This window comes from Talpa occidentalis, unplaced genomic scaffold (assembly GCF_014898055.3).
Source record: "Talpa occidentalis isolate TD23 unplaced genomic scaffold, MPIMG_talOcc4v2.1 talOcc4.17, whole genome shotgun sequence".
NCBI lineage: Eukaryota > Metazoa > Chordata > Mammalia > Eulipotyphla > Talpidae > Talpa > Talpa occidentalis.
The window spans coordinates 11,138,238-11,159,962 of record NW_023601754.1 but is presented as its reverse complement, the minus strand read 5'-3'; the positions used below and the strand labels follow the sequence as shown (position 1 = coordinate 11,159,962).

Here is a 21,725-nt window from a genome sequence, read left to right as displayed (position 1 = left end):
ATTTAACAGACATATACTCACATGTCATATGTAATAAGAATACATGTGACAAATAGAATATATCATATATGTGAATATACACGTGTGAGAATATATATGAGTATACATGTATGATAAATGTTTGATGTTTCTGACAGATAAAAACTCTCTCCCTTCCGGAAAGTGAAGAAAGTTTAGTATTTCCTAAGGCTCAAATTGTGTGTGTGCGTGTGTGTGTGCACGTGCATGCGCGTGCACATGCGCATAAATGGACTAGAAGGCAGTCATCTATTCATCTCTGCTTACTTTGACTAATACTTTACATCCTTCCAGGAAGCAAAACCTCTTCCTGATAGCACTAAAAAATGCTATCAGGTGACAAAGCCGGGTCCCGAACCCTCTTGTTCTATCCCCTCAGAGTTTCATGCTTGAACACTCAATGGCTGAAACAGAGCTGGAGACAGTGAGCACATCTGGGAGTCCTGGGGTTCTGGGTACTCAGAAGCAAACAGTCTATAAAAGTAACTAGAGGCTAGAACCTGCCTCCATGTAGGCCTGGGTCTCTTATCAGGTCAAGTTTTGACCAGCAAGGCATACAATGTACATTGAGAGGTGCTAAAAGAAAGGATTAGAAAATTCAGGTTCAAAAAATGTTAAGTAGGTTTTAATAGGCTGAAGGGCACTGGGAATCTTTAAGAGAAAGATGTGAGCTGCAGCATTTTCTATATCACAGTTGTCCACAGAATCCACCCGCTTACCTTTCAATGGACGACTATTGCAGGACAAATGCTCTAAAGAACACATACCTCGGGGTACACGGGTCCACACTCTAGGATCGGGTGACTGGGACCTGTTTCACCCACGCAGGGCTGCATAGAATCAGCCTAGCTACAGCCTTGGCAGACCTTATTTTCTGTTCTTAGACCAGGGGACATAAATAGCGCCCTCCAGCACAGATGACACCTGGGCTGCTGCTTAGCTGGTGATCCAGCCATCCCATTCCATGCAGCCAGGGACTGAAATGACAATCAAACTGAGGTTGCTTTAGGCTTAAGGGAGTCCAGAAAACACTGAATGGCTTTCACTTACCTGTGGGGAGAAAAAAACTGTTGCTAAAAGGGGCCATTCAAATCGAATCACATTTGCTTGGCTGTGATTAGTGAGTGTGAAGCTCATATTGTAGCTGTTTCCAACGTGACAGTCTCCAAAGTTGATGTGGTCCACCATGGAAGCTAGGGGACAGAGAAGAAGGTGGTCAGTCCTTTCGGCCTCCTCCTAGGGCTGCTTTCCCGAGGAGGCAGCACTTGATACATATGGTATCTCAACTTTGGGCGACCCCTCCCTCCTTGGGTGGTTTTATTGGAAAAGCCTGGAGTCCCAGAGCAGTCCAGTTTTCACTCCTAGGGGAATCTACTTTTCTTTTTCCTCTCTCTCTCCCTCCCTCCCTCCCTCCCTTGCCCTTACTTCCAAGCAAACTCCATTTCTTTACTGAAACAGTACTATTAAGAGTGAAATAAAATCGGGCCTCCCCGGTGGCGCAGCGGTTGAGCGCTGGGTTGCGAAGCTGCCCGCGGCCTCTGCGGCGCCGGTTCGATCCCCGGCTGCTTCCCGGCCACTGGAGGAGGGTCCCGCATGGCGCGCAGACCTCTCCTGCCACCCGCTGCTCCCCTCAGCAGTGTACTTCGGTCCTTCTGCCTGCTCTGCTCCCTGCTCTGCCTCTGGTGAATTCTCTCACCCTCCCGCGCTTCTGACTGCACCCAGTGCTTGTATAAACAAAGAAAGAAAGAAAGAAAGAAAACATGCCTCTATAAAAAAAAAAAAAAAAAAGAGTGAAATAAAATCTAGCAGTCCCCATTATGCTTGAATTACAGATAATCAATGAGTAATTTTTAGTATAAGGATGCCCTATGCAGTATTTTGGGACACACGTAAATAAAAAAATTATTCATCATTTATTATTCTGACTTTCTAAATCTGGCCATCCCATTATAAATCTGAAGTCTGATTTCTGCACTGGGGCTCATTGCTGGCTTCTGCTTTGACCCCTTACAAAGTATCACTGCAAAGGGGTGGGGGGGAGTGTGAACTCCAGAGATTTGAGGCATGCAGATTGAACCCATGTTGCAGGGGAGCCCAATGCTACATTATAGGCCTATAATTAAGCTCCTACAAGAACTGTGAAACTGTGTTTAAAACTCATTCCAGTAAGTCAGAAGGAAAAAGAAAAATATTGGATGATTTCACTTATAGGAGGAAAATAGGGGAGCCAAATAAGACATCAGGGGAAAAATAATAACAATACAAAATACAACATAACAAAACAAAAACAGACAATGATAAACCAGAGACATCCTGCAGGGGAGGAGGAGGGAGAGGGATCAGAAGGAAGGAGGGAAGAGCCCAGGGGACCGTGGTGATGGTGCACGGGTACACTGGTAAAGGAAATTCTATGGGGACTACACCTGGTGCGGGGAAGCAAATATTGTTTAAAAATGAACAATGATGTAAAAAATATATAAATAAAAAGAAAATTAAAAACAATAACAACAAACAAACAAAAAATTAAAACTCATTCCACACAAGTAAGAGCCACACAGAGTGTGTAACAAAGACTTTTTGGTAACGATGAAGTGAACTTTCTCCTGCCCCCAAGAATACAGCTAAGCAAAAGGAGCCGCCACGCTTGATAAGGGGCAGAGCAGCATGTCTTGAGTTGAATACACACACAGATCACTCAGGTTCTGAGTCAGCAGGTCTGAAGTGTTGGGCTGGGGTCTGGAACTCCCAGTTCTAGGGAGCCCCCGGGTGACGCCAGTGCTGCAGGTTCTCAGTGCATCAAGAAGGGAGGCTGTGGCAAAGGGATACTCCAGAGCTGGCACACACCTGCACACCTCCCAGTCACCAGCCACCATTTCTGTTAGAATGTCTAGGACTCATGGCTCAGATGAAACAGATAACGGCAACACAAGCCAGCACCAAGGTCTAGACAGGGAAAACTACAGAGAGACATACATTCACTTGTCAGCTACACGGGGATTTGAATTTTTACTTTCACTTATCAGCTAAAGCGGAATTTGAGTTTAAATAGTAAACTCCCAAGGACAGAGACTCATGTCATAGAACTTGTAACTCCAGAGGAAGGCTTGGTACATGCACACTGAGCCTCAATAAATGTTCCAAGGGGGAACATTCAAGTGAGTGTGGTTCTGAGACGGGCGGGAAGGAGCGTACAGCCATGAGGAAGAGATTCCTTCTGAAATTCCCAGAAGCTAGCTGAGCTGTTATTTAAATTCCACTTTTGGTTAACATGACCCAAGTGCCAAGGGCTGCCCACATCTCACTGCCTCTTCTCCCACCTGCCACCAGGTCTTCCATGTTGCCTTCCTCTGAGGCCTCAATGACATCTGGGATCTCCTGGCTGGTAGCCGTCACCAGCCCGTGGATGTTGTCCAAGGTGATCTCGTCCTCATAGCCCTCTCCCACCATGTGGATGAATGTCTCCTCGTACTGGTTGTTGATCACAGACAAGTGGATGATGCCCATCACTCTCCCAACCTTCTGGGGGTGGAAAAGGACATCAAACTCAGCTGTGGCTCCAGGTGAAACCACCAGGGAGGCTGTGTGAGCTTTCTTGGCTGCAAAGAGAAGAGAGAAGACACAATTTAGAACCAGTTGGGAAGAACATGATCTATGAAGACCCGGACCCAAGGGAAAGTACCCCTCACGTGGGAATGAGCCTGCCTACAGGGACCACTGGTGAAGAGACTGAGCACCCTACTTGGGGTATACTCCCTAACGACATGGCTACTGAGACCCACTGCCTTCTAGAAGCCACCCTCCCTGACTTACCTTTTGCCTCAGGGTTGTTTTCCTCTATGATGTAGATGTAGGAGGTGGTCGGCGTCCCTTTCAAGGAGAAGACTCCTAGTTCGTCCTGCAAGTCAACGTGGAGCTGGTGGGAGGAAAGCAGGGTTGAGTGATAGGTTTATTAAGTCACCTGAGAGTTTGAGTCCTGAGAGATACTGTGCTGCTGGGAAGTAGCCCACAAGTTACTGCCCCTAATGCTCACTTTTGGAATTTCTTATTAAGAGGGAGATATAAATATTAGACCTGGTAAGAAAACAAGAAAATTGAGTCCAGCCCTTGTGGTCCCAATGAGGAACTGGGAGCCCTGCTTTCCAGAGCACCCAGCTAAATAGTGTCAAAATGGGGTGAGGCCAAGGCTTCTGTCATTGACAGGAGTTGTAAAATATACACTGATTAATAAAGTGGTAATGGATACTTGTTATTCTATAAAGGTTTTCATGAATGTGAATTCCTAAAATCCAGTATCTCCAAGGTACTAATTGCATTAGTTGCCTGATAATGTCATCAAGCAAGATAAAAGGATCAACCAACTAAGAGGAAAAAAATCAAGGTGGGCCTCCAGGGGATGTTTTCTAACCCACAGGAAGCCATCCATCTATCTAATGGATTAAAAAAAAAAACTAGCCATGTATCTGATTTTGGGTATTCAGAATTTGGGAAATCAGCAGACATTTTTCGAAGACTGGCACTATCATGAACAAGACTGAACTATATAAAAAATGAGGCACAAAGAAGGAAGAAGTACTGACATCACACAGAAGCTTCTGAGATTTTAAAAAATTATATATTTAGAAATGACCTTCATAAGGAACTATATGAAAAAATAATGACATCAAAGAAGATCTAAGTAAATGGGTGGGAATTCTAAATGCTACTCCTGTGGGGAGACTAAATACTCTAAAAGTAGAAATCTTTCCTCCAAATTCATAGGTTTCCCAAAGGAATTAATTTTTTTTTTTTTTTTTTTGCATAGAAGAACTAGGATATAGGCCAGAGGTGTGGAGGGTGAGAGGATTCACCAGATACAGAGTGGGGAGCAGAACAGGCAGATTGACTGAAATAACATTTCTGAGCCGAGCAGCGGGCGAGACAGAGAGGTCTGCTTCTGCCATAAGTGGGTGAGCTCCCTGGCTGGGGATTCAACTCAGGCCATTGTGGTGATAGCACTGAGACTTAATCCCTGGGCCACCAGGGAGACCAGCAATGGAATTTTTTTTTTTAATAATAAATTTTATTTTTATATTCCCCCATACAATTGCAAACGCCCCATTCTGACCCCAATCCTTCCCCTCCCGCCCTCCACCCCCCAAAAAGTGTCTCTGGTTCATAGTTTTTTGTTGATTTTGATTTTCACTTTCTTATATTCATTTTCCTGGTCCCTTATTTAAGTTTTCTAGATTCCTGCTATGAGTGAGACCATCCGGTATTTTTCTTTTTCTTTTTGGCTTATTTCGCTGAGCATGATCCCTTCCAGAGCCATCCATGTTGCTGCAAACTGCATGTGTTTATCTTTTTTGAATGCTGAGTAATATTCCATGGTATATATGTACCACATCTTCTTGATCCAGTCATCTATTTTTGGGCATTTGGGTTGTTTCCAAAGCTTAGCTATTGTAAACAGTGCTGCTATAAACATAGGGGTGCAGGTGCTCTTTGGAATTGATGTTTCTGTTTCCTTTGGGTAAATACCTAGGAGTGGAATTGCTGGATCATATGGAAGCTCTATGTTTAGTAGGTCCAGAAATCTCCACACAGCTCTCCATAGTGGTTGGACCAGTTTGCACTCCCACCAACAGTGCAGAAGAGTTCCTTTTTCTCCACAACCTCGCCAACATTTGTTGTTGCTAGTTTTTTTAATATGTGCCATTCTCACTGGTGTGAGATGGTATCTCATGGTAGTTGTGATTTGCATTTCCCTGATTACAAGTGATGTTGAACATTTTTTCATATGTCTGTTGGCCATTTGCATTTCCTCTTCAGAGAAGTTTCTTTTTAGCTCTTCTGCCCATTTTTTGACTGGATTATTTTCTTTGTTGTTGCTGAGTCTCATCAGCTCTTTGCAGATTTTTGTGATCAGTCCTTTATCATTAGTGTTGGGTGCAAAAATGTTCTCCCAGTTGGTGGGGTTTCTCTTTGTTTTTGTTATTGTCTCTTTTGCTGTGCAGAAGCTCTTTAATTTGATGTAGTCCCAGCTGTTTATCTTTCTCTTCACTATCACTGCTTTGGGTGATGTGTCTGTAAAGATGTCTTTGATGTGCAAATCCCGTAGTGTTTCGCCTATATTTCCTTCTATGTATTTTATGGTTTCAGGTCTTATGTCTAGTTCTTTAATCCATTTTGAGTTGATTTTTGTGTATGGTGTGAGGTAGTGGTCAAGCTTCATTCTTTCAGCAATGGAATTTTTTGAGGAACATTACAAAATGACATCTAAGTTTCATCTGAGAGTCTAGACATGCGAAAATTGTTAAGAAAATTTAGAAAAATGGGGCGTGGGTAGGAATTTACTGAACTTGATGCTAAAACATTTTATAAATCCATGATAATGGTAGTAATGCAGAGTAATGCTTATATAATCAGAACTCAAGAGAACAAAATAATGCTAGATTAATAACATTTAATAACATAAAAATTCTTAAGCGCATCACGGAGTTAAGAAGATAATGAAAAGTCAAGATCTGGGGGAAGATGGAAATCCAGAAAGGCCAGCCTAACTTTCTGGGCTGTATTAGACCTGGGGCATTTGCCAATCTGGAAGGTGGGGGATGGTCTCCTTGTGGTAAGGGGCCACAGTCCTGTGAAGGGTAGGGTGCCTTCCTTTTTCTGAACTATGTCCCAAAAGGTAGGCACCTTAAGACAAAAGGTGAGGTACATAGAAACCAGCCCCTCTGAGGACAGCAATCCTGCTCCTGGTCATCTAAGGAGTTCAGAAACTCTCAAGCCCCCAAGCCAGTTTAAGGTGATCTGAGTTTCTAGGACCCCTAAGTGCCAGGCAGATGCAAATGAAGATTGTTTCTGAAGGAAAATCATCATACTTAGTCTAATTATTTCTTCAAATATAATACCCAATACATGGTTAAAAAAACAATCAGGCCCAGGAGAGAGAGGAAAACAGGGGCAAAATGGAGAAGTAGTAGCAGATATCAGAAATGTATTTTGGATAGAGACTTCAGAATTTGGAATTATCTGGCATGGAGAGCAAAATGGCTGGGATTCCTGAGTTCAAGAAATAAAAGCTAAGTCTGATCATTTCAGCCTGAAACTAGAAATCACAAAAACTGGTAACACATGTCTAAAAAAATATGATCTAACAGAAATTCTAGAATTGAAAGATATAAGAGCTTAATAACTTAATGCAAGGTTTAACAGAATAGATACAAAGGGAGAGCTAATGAATTGAAGGTATGTCAAAAGAATTATGTGGAGGGCCTCCCCGGTGGCGCAGCAGTTGAACACTGGGTTGCGAAGCTGCCCGCAGCCTCTGCAGCGCTGGTTTGATCCCCGGCCGCTGGCGAGGGTCCCACATGGCGCGCAAATCTCTCCTGCCGCCTGCTGCTCCCCTCAGCAGTGTATCGTCAGTCTGCGTGTTCTGTTTCCTGCTCTGGCTCTGGTGAATTCTCTCACCCTCCCGTGCTTCTGACTGTACCCAGTGCTTGTATAAATAAATAAATAAATCTAAAAAAAAAAAAAAAGAATTTTATGGAGAAGCCCAGAGAAAAATCATTGGAAAACACAGAGGTTGTGAGACTCAGAGGATATAGTGGGAAGGTTTCCATGTATTGGGCTTCCCAGAGGAGAGATGAGACAGGATGGATGATTTAAGACATCCCCTGCAGGATTAGGACGCCCGGTAAATTCCATGAAGGATACACTAAAAGAAATCCACACCTAGAGGCATCATAGTGAAACAAAATGCAAAATACAACAGAAAACAAAATGCAAAATACAAAGTGACAGGGAGAGGAAAGATTCCTAAAAACAACACTGTGGGCTTATAGCCAATAAATATCTCAGCAGTAACCATGGAAACCAGAACACACTGGAATAATACCTCCTGCCAATCCAGAGTTCTATAGTCAGTAAAAATTACATTGAAAATGTTGGCGAAATGAAAGTTTTCAAAGAAAAATGGAGAGATTTCATCACAAGCAGATCCACATTAAGGAAATACTAAAGAATACTCTTTGGAACTTAGGAAAAGGACCTCAGGTGGAAAGTTGGAGATGCAAGAATGAAGACTGATAAGAATGTTAATGATGTGGGGAAATATAATGAGTCTTAACTGTATAAATAACAACATGATAGTTATAGGGTTGTGTAGGGTTTATAGCATTTATAAACAATCCAAAGTGCTCTATAAGTTGCCTCCTTATTCTACCCTTCTATTTTTACCTCTCTTCTCTCATCTCCCTATACCTGTGGTCTCATGAGGCTGGGTGCTTGTATCTTACACACTACTGGCTTCTAATCCTTTGTCTTTGCGGCTTTCTCTCCCATTGGGGTGCACTCACTGGTATGCCCACTTACTGAAACCCAGCGACCCTTCAATGCCTAAGTCAAGTGTCATTTTACAGTGACTTTTTCTTTGAGCTCCTAAAAAGGCTTAGATCACTTCCAACAATCCTACTGTCCTTTATTTATTAATGCACAACTTACCACTTTTTATTTTTTTGCAAAATTAAAAACGTAATTTAATCATTGAAACAAAAGGTCCTTCAGAAGTTGTATCTCTCCTAGTGAGGTTTATTTTATTGCTTTTTTTCTCATGAATAGTGCAATATTCATTACTGAAAATAGCGCAGGAATAAGGAAGATAATAAGGACACCCGTAAATTAGCCCTTGGTGTGGAGTCTACCCGGGACGCTGCCTTGTGCGGTGATTACCAGTCACCTGTGTCTGTTGACACTCTCATGCTCCTCGGGGATAGGGACCAGGCCTGACACCCTCGGCATGGCCCACGTCTTACACAGGCTGATATATGAGAAACAGCGAAGAAGCAGCCCTCATGCATTAGGGGCGGCAGGGCCCCAATGTCAGAGTCTGACTCTGAGTGAATCTTCTCCCTCCACGCCCTGTCCTGCCCTCCAGCTACCTGGGCGGGGATGGTGCCGCTGTTCTTGAGCACGAGGGGCAGTTTATCTGAGTGACCCAGTAGAAGCTTCTTAAAGAGGATCATGGGGTTTCCCTGCTGGTCACGGAGAATTGGCCGCACAATGGTCACTCGAGGGAGGTTCCCCTCGCCCACAATATCAAACACCAGGTTTCGGTTCTTGGCCAGGTTGCTGCAGGGAACAGGAAGATGGAGGCTGTTAGCCCTGGCGACAGGAATCACACCGCACGGGATTGGGGCGGCAGCCGGCCGAGGAGGCCCTGCTGGGGAGCCGTACCTGGGCAACCCGTCCAGCGTGGCCTCAAAGATGCACTGGTAGTTCTGCATGGTCTGCGGGGTGAATGATACCGTGGTGAAGGCGTGTGCACGGCTGGGGACACATATCTTGTTGGGCTCCACGTCAAAGATGTCAGTGATTCGGGCATACACCTGGAGGCGGGGTGCGGGCTGTGGGTGCTGCTTCTACATGGGGTTTGCTGCTTAGCTTTATCTCCTGCTGTGACCTCCCCCTTCCCCAAGCTCTGTAGACATGCCTTGTTGTTGCCTGCATAGCTGTGTCCTGGGAAGGAGAGGCCTAGATAACTTGGATCTGCCCCTGAGCAGTAACTGGCTGGATTTGGCTACACCTGTGACCTCTGACATGAACAGATGTACTGAACTAGGTCTCAGATAGCTCCCTCTTTCTCTCCTCCGTCCCCTGCCATCAAGGTGCCCAGAGATCACCTAGTTGTTGATGTGGATCTGAACTTGATGCCATAATGACAATGGAACCTCAGAGGTACCATGAGTGAGAGACAAATGGAGGAGGGACAGAGACTCTTCTGAAAGCTGATGGCAGTCAGCACGGGCAGTCCCTGTGCCCCAGAGCTCTGGTTACCTGGTGCCTTCCCGGCTGTCTGCAGCCTCTGGTGCATTGTGTGGGCTACCTATGCGGGTTTCTGCTCCTTGCAACAGGAGCTTCATCTAGAACAGTCTCCACAGCACTTCACCTGGTCCCAGCCTGCAGCAGTGTTTTGGGAAGACCCCAGGGACTGTGGGGACCCCTGTCATGGTCTTGAGAGACTTTTCATTCTCCTGGGAGGTAGGCAGGATTCCAGACTGACTGGTCCCTCTGTTCTTAAGCAGAGGACACTCAGGGCTCTTTGGTCTTTCCAAGGGACTGCCTGCAAGTTAGTGGGGAGGAGGATGTGGCATCTACAAATCCACTGTTGAAAATCCATCTTGCTTTAGAAACCAGGCTTGCTCACTGTGTTTCAGCACAGAATAGAGAGGAAACTGCCCCTTCAGGTCACAAAGATGGTCAGAGAGTAAGGACTGCACATCACTAGGAGCCATAAAAGGGACCAGGTGGTCCCCCAAAAGCGCCACCCTGTGTTGGCAGTGCCGGGGAATGCACACTCTCTCCTCGTGCCAGCCGCTTCAGCCTTCTCTCGGGGATCTGCCCTCCACCATCAGCCCAAGCAGGGCTGGCTTTCTCTGGGACACAAGGATTGCCTGGCCAAGATTCCACCTTTGGGCAGACAAGGCAGCATTTGTCGCACATCTGATTGGAAATGGAGGGGAAGCGATGCTGCCTGACTGAGCCCTCTGTTTCCCAAACTTCCATTTCAGTGTGAAAAAAAAATCTCAATGGGCCTGACTCAGAGGGGAGGGCAGTTTCGTGGTGGGCGCTTATATTTTATAGTCAGCGGATGAAGCTTACCGAAAGTCTAGCCCCATATCCCTAGGCCCTGGGGCCCAGGGGAAGGATTTAGCTTTTTGGAGCCTCAATTCCCCTAACTGGATGCTGGGGATAATAATACAAAGCTTGACGATACAAACTTGTGAGGGTGAAATGAAGCGATAAAGGCAGATTATTGAGCACAGTGTCTGGCAAACAGCTGGAGCTCAATAAATGCACATCACTTCACCTCACTTGTCTTTTGACAGCCCCCAAAATGTCCTTATCAGGCAAATGCAAACCATGAGGCAGCTGCCTGGCTGGCACTTGCTTGCTCCTCCACAATGCTTGCCCACAGTGGGTGTTTGTGCAAGAGTGGGTTGCTTTGGTGTATCCCCAGGTACCCAGGAGGGACCCCCCTTTGGTGCCAGTGCATAACCTTGGTCCTGGGGAAACCACCCAGTCACCTCACAGAACTTCCAGCAGGCCCTGGAGTCAGGTTGTGCCCTCTCATTCGGAGACGTGGCAGAGGCGGGTGCTCCCTGGGACCTCGGCAGCCTGGGGCCCACTCTGCCACTTACCTTGCTGGAGACCGGCTTTACCGCGATGCTCACATCACAGGAGATCTTCCCCTGGTTGCAGATCTTGAAGCGAGCCTTGGCCAGGTGGCCCACCAGGACGTTGCAGAAGATGAACTTGTTCTCATCTTCCACAAACAGCCCCACAGTCTCCGTGGTCTGCAGGATGTGGAGCAGGTTGGAGCTGTGACATATCTGATGCTCCTCAAAGATCAAGGCATTGTTGTCTGTCACGAAGGCTGGGGGTGGAGGGGAGGGTGCTGAGGCGAAGGCTGGCAGCCCGACTCCTGCCCTCTGTCACCCCTGACTGGGAGGTCTGGGCTCTGACTGAGCACAATCACAGGGACAGAGGGAGGGAATTCACACTAAGGGGTGATGGCTAAGGGACAAATTCTGCCCCTCTGCCTCTTGGGCACTGCTCCTGCATGTCCCCAGGCCCTTGCCATCTTTCTCTCCCCATGGTGAAGGGTTGGGAGGGAAGCAGGCATTTGGTCCACTTTGCTGGAGGCTGTCTGGAGTCACTGCAAAGGGGGATATCTCTGGGCCGCGGCTGCACTCGGGCTGGGCTGCAGTAAAAGTTCTCCCAATTGGTGACCAAGGTTCTCAGTGTGTTGCCCCTGGGAGGGGGCCATCCAAGGGCAGGATTCTCTTGCTGGGCCCCCAGGCATGGCCCATCTCACCATGACTCCCAGGTAACAATATTCATCTGAGAATCCTGGACCAAACTTGGGAAGTCTAGGATCTAAAGCTGCACACTCCTAGGTGTCAGGCCTCCTAAGTCTTTTAGGAAAAATATGGCTGAAGACACTAGATGTTCTAGGGTCCCAGAGGAAACAGCCCAGCCCTGCCTGCTAGACACTCGCCTGGGAGCAACATTACGGAGGAAGGGCTTTGAAGGGTGGCTGTCCATTCTGAGTGCCCAGTACCTGGTAGACAGGCTTCAGCCAAAAGGGTGTAAGGAATGCCAGCAGGCTGGTCTCTGGGGTCTCGGTCAGAGATGTCGATAGCTATAAACTCCTCACACCTTCCCAAGGGGTCAGCCAAGCAGTCCACGGTGATGACCTGGAGTCCTCCAGGAGGGATGGAGCCAAACCCAGGGTACACGGTGAACATGCCATGGGTGAAGCGAGCCTGCAGGACAGGGTGGAGGGATGGAAGGCAGAGGGGATGGCAGAGTCTGAGCCCTTCCACCCGAGCTAGGAGGAGGTATGGCCTGAGATAGGTGGGACCTCTCCCCACGGGCTCTCTCTGGGGCTCAGTTCTCCTGGAAGCAGGGAGGGCCTAGGGTGGGCGGCGGTGGTGGAGGCTGCAGCGACAGGCCCTCCCAACTTCTTTCTAAGTATGTTCCTCCAGCCAATCACGATTGGGTCAGGGTTCCATTCTGGACAACACTCACCCAGATGGGTGCCTCCCAGCAGAGGGGAACAGAAGTGATTAAGATGATGGACACTGAGTCAGATACTCTTGGGCTTGAATTCTAGTCCTGCTGTGTATTAACCACTTGACTTTGAACAAATGCTTTCCCTGAGCCTCAGCTTATCCACAGAATGGGGCTAAAGCCCTTACCCAGTGAGCACTGGAGGTTTAAGTCAAAGAATGTGTGTGATGCACTTAGCATAGCACCTGGCACATAATTTGTGCTCAAAAATGGGGTGTTAGCATGAACTCCTCTGGTTCTTGGGAGCCTCTTTTTCTACCCTCCATATACCTGACATGTAACACTGTAGCTTGAGGTGTACAATGTGAAGATTTGCTGTATTCATTGCACAATGATGACAACAGGGTTAGTTAACACTTCCATCACCTCACACAACTACAATTTGTGTGTGTGTGTGTGTGTGTGTGTGTGTGTGAGATGGCGATGTTTAAGATCTATTCTTAGCAACTTAAAATATATTAGCACAGTAATGGTAACTAGAATCACCATGCTGAATTTTAGATACCAGAACATATTTATTTTATAACTGGAAGTTTGCACTTTTTCACCAACATCTCCTTGTTCCTCTCCATCCCCAGATGCCTGGCAACCACTATTCTACTCTTTGTTTTATGAGTTTGACGCTTTCAGATTCCACATATAAGTGAGATCATGCAGCATTTGTCTTTCAATGTCTGATTATTTCACTTAGAACAGTGCTCTCAATATCCATTATGTTGTCACAGCAAATGACAGGATTTCCTTCTTTTTAAAGATGAATAATATTCCATCAGTACGTATTATATAATTATATATAATTTTCTTTATTAATGGACACTTAGGTCATTTCCATGTCTTGGTTATTGTGACTAATGCTGTAGTAAACATGGGGGTACTTGCATCTTTGAGATAGTGATTTCATTTCCTTTGGATAAATACTCACTAGTGGGGTTGCTGAATTATATGGCAGCTCTATTTCTAATTTTTTGAAGAAGCCGCCTCACTATTTTCCATAGCGGTTGTATCACTTTACATTCCCACAAATGGTGCATAAAGGACTCCCTTTTCTCTACATCATCACTAACACTTATCTCTTGACTTTTTGATAATAGCCATTCTAATAGGTGTGAAGTGATAGCTCATCATGGTTTTTATTTACATTTCCCTGATGATTAGTGGTGTTTGTACGTCTTCTTTGGAAAAAAAATGTCTATTTGGGTCCTCTTCTCATTTTAAAATCAGATTTTTGTTTTGCTATTCAGCTCTATGAGTTCCTTACATATTTTGCACATTAACCCCTCCTCTGATATATGTTTGGCAAATATTTTCTTCTATTTCATGGATTGCTGGTTGTTTCATTCCGTTGGTTGTTTCTTTTGTGTGTGAAAGTTTTGATTTTGATATAGTACCACTTGTTTATTTTTGCTTGTTCTTTTGATGTCATATCCAAAAAATCATTGCCATGACCGAGTTCAAAAAGCTTTTCCCCTATGTTTTCTTCTAGCATGTTTATAGTTACAGGGTAAGTCTTCAATCTATTTTGAGTTAATTTTTTTGGGTGGGGGTGTAAAATGAGGGTCCAATTTCATTCTTTTGCACATAATATCCAACTCACTAACTCCATGGAAACTTAGGCTCACCTTTGGCCTTTGCTAGCAGGGGTGGGATGGACCAGAGATGTTTCTATTGTCCTTGGCTGTAACAGAATAGTTATTATCTGAAAGTTTTCTGTCCTTTAGGCTGCTCTTTTCCTGGTCCCTTGGCTAATGGAAGCAGTCCTGTGTTGGGGATTTTAACTTGTGCCTGTTGATGTTTCTGGCTCCTTGAGCACCCTATCTGGGCTAAATGAGGCAAAAAAGAAAACTCAGGGAAATCACATTGGGTCCCAAGGAACCCTGCTGGTATGATATTTTTTTTAATATTTATTTATTTATTTATTTATACAAGCACTGGGTACATCTGCTGGTATGATTTTTAATTTCCACCTTTCAGTCTTCTATGCTTTATATATAACATCCAGGATTTTGGTTGTACAGATGTCCCTTGAGTTACTAGGGGTTATGTCCCAATAAACTCTAATAAATGTTTGACACTGAAAATTCATTTAATTTAACTAACCTATCAAACATCATAGCTCCTAGCCTACCTCAGAACATTAGCCTACAGTTGGTCAAAATCAACACAAAGTCTATTTTATAGCAGTGTTGACTACCTCATGCAACTTATTGAATACTGTACTGAAAGCAATGAGAAGAATGGTTGCCTGGGTCCTCACCGTTAATGTAAGTAATGTCAAGCAAGTTGGGGCTGAAGAATATCTGAAACATTGACGTAAAAGTTGCTGAAAGATGGGGATGCTATAGCGATAGGGTCATCAACTTCTCTCTCCTGATGAGACTCAAGAGCAGGTGGTAAAGGGCACTGTAGAATATTGTTTACTCCCATGGGCATGTGACTGGAAGTGGTGGCTCTTGCCACTGTCCAGCATCTCTAGAGCATCATAACCATTATCCCTAGTCCCGAGACCAAGACTCAAAGTGTGATGTATGTTTTCTTGTGAATGTGCATCGCTTTTACGCCATTGTAAAACTGAAAAATTGTTAAGTTGGGAAGTACGTGGAAGAAAAGATCAACTTCATTTTACTAGGGCAGAAGTCTTCAGATCTCCTTTTATTTAAATTCGTCTGGATGGGCTTCTCTTTTTTTTCTTTCTTTTTTTTTTTTAAAAAAGATTTATTTATACAAGAACCGGAGTACAGGCCAGTACAGGCCAGAGGTGCAGGAGGGTGAGAGGATTCACCAGAGACAGAGTGGGGAACAGAACAGGCAGACTGACGAAATACACTGTTGAGGGGAGCAGCAGGCAAGACAGGAGAGGTCTGCCTCTCCATGTGGGCATCTCCGCGGCTGGCGGGGATCGAAATGGCACCGCAGCGCAGCGCTCAACCGCCTGCACCACCAGGGAGGCCCTGGCCTTCTCTTTCTTATAAGCAAATGATTTTGAATTAAAATGCATATGGAGAGTTGAAATTTCATTTCAAAGTAATGGAGAGTCAACAAAAGTGTCTAAACAAAGGAAGGTATCAGAATTAGATGTCCCAACACCTTGATCTTAAAATGAAAGAGATATTTCAATATGATGAATATTCCTACCAGAACAGAGTCAAATCCTTTTGTCCTAAGAAGGCATTCATTGTAAGAACTAGTAGGGGGCCTTCCTGGTGGCACAAGGGGTTAAGACGCAACCTATGAAGCTAGCCTCAGCCACTGCAGCACGGGTTCGATCCCCAGCCAGGGAGCTACCCATAAGGTACAGCACACCTCCTGACTTGCCCGCTGCTCCCCTCAGCAGTGTATTTCAGTCAATCTGCCTATTCTGCTCCCCACTCTGTCTCTGGTGAATCCTCTCCTCCCCCAAACCTCTGGCCTGTACCCCAGTTCTTGTATGCATAAATAAATAAATCTTTAAAAAAAGCTAGTAGGGAGGTGGCCTTACCAGGTTTCCGTGAACAAGAAGAGAGGTGCTCACCTGATTTGACATGTTAACATCTTTCGGAACAGCATCAGAAAACTTGGTTGCTTTGGATGTGCTACTCTTGTTGAAGCTATCGCTTTCCCGGGACCTTGGGTGTTTAATATGGGAGGTTCTGATGAGGAAGCAAGATCACACCTTCAGGCTGGGGTGGTGACAGTAACTTTCACCAAGAGTAACTCAGGAAGAAACAGATGAAGTGAACACACAGATCATCCACATGGACATTGAAGCAATAATAAAATTTTTCAAAAAAACAAGAGCCCTGGATCAGATGCCTTTACAAATGAGTTTTATCAAACTTTTAAAGAACTGAAACCCATCATACTCAAATTGTTTTTAAAAATACAAGAAGGAATCCTTTCTAATACATTTTGTGATATCAATATTATCCTAATACCAAAACCAAAACCAAGATAGCACGTGAAAGAAATTCTAGACCAATATTTTTGATGAATATTGATGCAAAAATCTTCAAGAGTACTAACAAATCGATTCACCTGTACATCCTAAGAATTATATGCTATGATCTAGTGGGATTTATCCCGGAGCTGCAAGGATGGATGAGCAAACATCCTGAGAGCTTGGCGGTTACGAGGGAGGGGGTAGGAAAAGGGAAAAGCAGACTCAAGGGAAGGTGGTGGAGAAAAGCAAAAAAGATTTAGCTTTTTATGCATTGCTATGCAATATTTAAAAATTACATTTGTGGGGAATTATAATGAAAAAATAAATGAATGGAGGAGCACAGGGGACTGAGGTGATGGTGCACAGGTACACTGGTGAAGGAAACAATGGTGACTACACCTGAGGGGGTGGGGGGGAAGAAAATATTGTTTAAAAATGAAAAATGATGTAAGAAAATTAATAAAAAAATCCTAAAAAAATTAAGAAAAAAGAAATGAATTAATTTATTGGAAATTCTAGGTAAGGTACCTTAGGGATTGGTAAAACTACATCTAATTTTCCAAAAAGTAGTATTATGATCATATAAAAGCCAAGAGCACTCAAAAAGGTAAACTGAGTGAACTGATGGTGAGCCAGAACAGAGTTATATAGTTGAAACAAGTTAGCTGTTGTCATAAAGGGTCCTTTCCATGGGGAGGAGGTAAAAACAATCCCAATAGACTAAGGCCTCGCCATGGTTTCTCCAGTCTACGTTTCCTGGGTACCCTTTGCTGTCCCCCATCTTGATTTCTGTAGTCTTTGATTTAGCCTGCTGTTGTAACAGTTCCTGAATGTTCTAAGAATGAGAGGACAAATGATCGACTTACTAGTAAATTTTGTAGCTTGTTAGAAGTACCAGGGCAAAATACACAACCCCAAGGAGATGACTTTACATTTGTTCAACTAAAGTGTCTCATATAGTTTACAGCAGTTAGAAAATGTATGACATCTGGGTCCAGAAGATGCAGGTTCAAAACTGAGATGTCCCGGTCATTTCCTGCATCATCTTTACAAACCTTAATGATCTCACCCACAAAAGGCGATCTGATGATTGGATGAATTTATACAAAATATGGAAAAGCTCTTTGTAAAATATAATCCAGGGGATGGTATGAGTTAAGTAAATACATATCTTACCCTTTCTTTTGATGAAGGGGGATCTCCCCTGTCAGCCTATAAAGGGCGAATTTGAAGTCAGTAACGCCTTGATTTTCTATGGTGAAGGTGGCACTTTTACGATAGCCCCAGATCAAGGCCCCAAAGTTGATGATGGAGGAGGGGCTGATGTTATATTTGGAGTATACAGCATTCACAGAAAACTTAATAGGGATGCTGGCAATAATTTCACCTGCTTCCGCCATGTTGGGCTCAATAATCTAGAAAGGAAGGAAGGACTGGGAAGTGTCGGCCACTGGCAGGACTCCAGAATCCCCATGACCGTCTACTTCAGTGCCTATTTTTATAACTGACATGAAGCCAAGTGCTTTATTTCATTCTCTTAATATTACTGCATCAACACTAAGAAATACTAACCATGAACCTGTCTTTGCCTCCTTCCTATTTTCACTTGCCCAGACCTCTGCTGCGCTTGACCACTGAACTCAGCTTCCTTGCCTCTGACGGTTCCCAAGGACCAGGGCCATGTTCTTCTCTGGTGTCCCTAATTTCTAATGACTCTGCACACTTCCCACCTGACCTACCCATGCCTGCTAGTTGGGGACCAAACCCTGGTTTATCCTAACTGATTGCCTCAGGCTAGTCCCCTTTTTCTCCCCTTGGGGCAGGGGTTAGACCACAGACTCTTCTTTTCCATAAGAGACCCACAGTTTGGCTGATAAGCCAGTCCCTCCCTTTGCGTTCTCCTACCTGACAGCGCAGAACTGGCTGGTGCTCGATCTTCACTTCTTTCTTTGCACGGAAGAATACTTGGATATTTGAGGGCTTGTCTGCTGATACCAGTGAGCCCTTTTTGGGTTGCACTGTGATCATGGAATTTAAGTTGGTATTTGAAAGCCCTACACAGTCCACAGAAAAGCTGAAAGACAAGAGTAAAAAGTCTGTTTAAAGTCATTCTCCAGGGAACTCAAGATACCAGATATGAGAGATGAGACTCTTTCCTATCAAACGCCAGCATGTCTCTGACCTGCTTAATCCTAGCAGCACTTTGTCTTCTGTGACCCCATGATCACGGAGTCCCCTTGAAGGGGTGTCCCAACAGGGACACTTGATGCTAAAGGACGAACTAAATGAAGTCATCTCTCCACCTTTCCTCTGTCTGTCATCTTCCCACCCCACCTCCTCTTCCCACTCAGTGACTGAATGTCACAACAGAGAGTGAGCAGTGCTGTAGAAGGCAGGAAGCTGGGGGCAGAAGCCAGGGAGCAGAGGCATTCAGAGAGGGAAGCGGTGGCCCGATGGGGGAGAGGTGAGGGGCCCCAGAGAGCAGCTGCCCCATGAGAACAGCAACAGGTGCGGGGGGAGGGGGCAGGAGCAAGCAATTCAAGGTGAGGAAGGACACCTGGAGACGGTATGGGGACCCACTGTCACCCCTTGCTTGGGGAGACCTGGCCGCTCCTCTGCAGCATGCAGGCAGCCTGGCTTCTTCACCTCCCTGCCATTCTGTCAACAACCCCTGGTCATCTGGTCCAACCCAACTGTGTCCTATACCCAGAGGAGCAGAGCTAACAGTCCATCACCATCGGACACAAAACTCACAAATGGGAGTTTCCATTCAGCACTGATTCCAAAGTGATACTGGCTTTCTTCTAGATGTGTTTAGCTTTAATTTACATTTATTTTCATTTCCAGTTCTACCTAATGGTGACTTTGAGGTGGGACTGATTTCATTCCTGCATTCTTTTAGCTGAAATGAAATGATCATGAATAGAAGTCCACCGGGGAGATGTCCATTTATCCCCCCAGTTCTTCTAGAAGGATGATCTTTCATAAAAAGACTGCGAGCGAGGGCTGTGTGACCCTGCCTGAGTGAGGTGACCTCCTTCTTCCTCCGCCCAAAGCTACCCTTTCTCCTGAGAGGAACCTCTTCTATTTAGCGTTTCATTTCCTGGAATGAACACAAGTTGGAGCTCTAGTCCAGGCTGCCATCTGGATTCTATAAAGCAGTGGCTCTCAAAATTAAGAAGGAAAATTGGAAAATCCTTTCTTCACCAGGAAATCTTAATGTGAAAAGCCAACTTATGAAACAGACAGGAGGTGAAGGTGGAGGCCACGTGCCTAGCCCCAGCATCTCTCGATCCCTGAGTCTCTGCCGGCACCTCCAGATTCTTGTACCCGCAAGGCCCCTCAGGCTGCCTGCAAAGTGACACTCCTGAGAACAGAGTGAAAACCTGCTTTCTTAGCAAATGGAATTCCATCCATTTGAAGTCAAGAGAGGCTAAAAGCAATAGATGTTCTGATGATTTCCTTGACTGATTTTGCTTTTGTCCCAGATAATACGCTTCTCCCCAGGAGAGGAAGTGGACGGCCATGGGCCTGGTGGGCGCTGGGTTACCTGAACACAATCTCATATTTCCCACGGTTCTTCAGCTGCAGGGGCTGCTTCACCTCCTCCATGACCTTGACAATCCCAAAATCGAGGCCTCCTTCAGCTCCTGCAGAGGCGGGGCGGGGTGGGAAGGGGTGAGTGGGCATGGGAGCCAGAAGCGGGGTGACATCCCATTGAAGCTCACGTGGAAAACCCTTGGTGACAAGTTTGGAGAATTTCTTTTCTGAAAACTCTGGGGCTAGAAAACCCTTTTGTCGCGGAGTCTGAGCAAACAACAAACTCTGCTCCTGCACCCAGTTCCACAGGGCGGCCTCCTCGGGCTTCTAGCCTGGGAGCACTGTTCTTCCTTCCATGTCTCCTCTTCACTAAACAGCCAGTATTTAAAAACATTTTGAATCACGTGTGCACCATCAGGGTTGGGACAGCCCATGTCAGTCTGGACTGTTTTACGTAGTGTCATCTCACAAGTAGTTCCCCACATAATTTAAAATGCCTCATAAATGTGAGGCTAAGGGGAGCATAATATACCATGATAAGGCGGTTTCATCATTTGCAATACTCTTCCTACAATAATAATATTCCATTACTGATAGGCATTTAGGTTATTGGCAAAATTCCATTATTATAAACAATGCTGCAGTAAATATCTTTGTCACAGGATTCATGACATCTAGGTAAGCATGTGCTCCAACATTTTATGATTCTGGTTGAGAAGCAGGCCTGCCAGGGAAAAGAGGGTTAGTGGAGAGCTGAATGCAACAGCGAGGACCTAACCTGGGTGTTCGGGCATTGTGGTGACCTCCTCATCCTCCAAAGAGGCTGTCCTGATCTCTGGAACTGTGGGTTCGCTACTTTACACGGCAAAGGGGAAGTAAGGTATCAGAGGAAGTTAAGACTGCCTTTCGCCTGACTTTAAAGCAGGGAGATCATCCTGGATTATCTGGGTGGGCCCAGATAATCCTAGGGGCCCTCACAAGCAGAAGAGACAGACAGAAGTGGGAGAACCAGGGAGATGGCCATGTCAGAGGACTTGACCCAGCATGGTGGGCTTTGAAGACAAAGGAAAGGGGCCAAAGAACATGTGTGGGTGGCTTCGAGAAGATGGAAAAGGCGTGGAAATGAATCCACCCACTCCCAGAGTTTCCAGAAAGGAACACTGCCCTTGATTTTAGCCCAGTGAGATCCATTTTGGATTTCTGATTTCAGAACTGCAAGGCAGTATATTTGTATTGTTTTGAGCCTGGTCATTTGTTAGGCACGATGGAAAACTCATACAGGCAGGGAGACCTACTCACTCTCAGGTGACTGCAGAAGAGAGCACTGCAGACAGCGTCAGCGTGTCCACTGTTTCTCCTGAGGGAGAAGCTAAGACTCGTGCACGTGTGGCCCGCAGTGCGGTGGGGCTGGCGTTCCTATTCGCTGAAACCCTGCCCTCCTCCCAGACCCTACTAGTCTTCCTCTGCACAGGACATAGATGACATTAAACACATGACTTCACCCACAGACCTTTGGGGAAGGTGATGTCCAGGGCAACATCGTAGGACTCTGCAAACACCATGATGTTTTCAATCTGAACGACACCAACAAGGTTGTCGGCATCCAAGACCTGTTGGGCAAGAGAAATTCTTCAGGGTA

At 45.4% G+C, this 21,725-nt stretch overlaps 1 protein-coding gene across 9 annotated transcripts in view; it reads right to left on the bottom strand.

Moving 5' to 3' along the window:
- Window positions 1-21,725, bottom strand: part of HYDIN (HYDIN axonemal central pair apparatus protein) — a 415,526-nt gene that overhangs the window by 39,274 nt on the left and 354,527 nt on the right. For all 9 annotated transcript variants that reach the window (XM_037516090.2, XM_054696975.1, XM_054696976.1 and 6 more), the window contains 12 exons: window positions 21,597-21,696; window positions 20,097-20,196; window positions 18,452-18,620; window positions 17,723-17,961; window positions 16,139-16,256; window positions 12,119-12,323; window positions 11,196-11,431; window positions 9,232-9,383; window positions 8,937-9,126; window positions 3,829-3,931; window positions 3,336-3,614; window positions 1,069-1,211 (listed from right to left, as the gene is read on the bottom strand). In XM_037516090.2, the coding sequence (XP_037371987.1) occupies window positions 1,069-1,211; window positions 3,336-3,614; window positions 3,829-3,931; window positions 8,937-9,126; window positions 9,232-9,383; window positions 11,196-11,431; window positions 12,119-12,323; window positions 16,139-16,256; window positions 17,723-17,961; window positions 18,452-18,620; window positions 20,097-20,196; window positions 21,597-21,696 (2,034 nt within the window). The remainder of the gene's footprint in view (window positions 1-1,068; window positions 1,212-3,335; window positions 3,615-3,828; window positions 3,932-8,936; window positions 9,127-9,231; window positions 9,384-11,195; window positions 11,432-12,118; window positions 12,324-16,138; window positions 16,257-17,722; window positions 17,962-18,451; window positions 18,621-20,096; window positions 20,197-21,596; window positions 21,697-21,725) is intronic.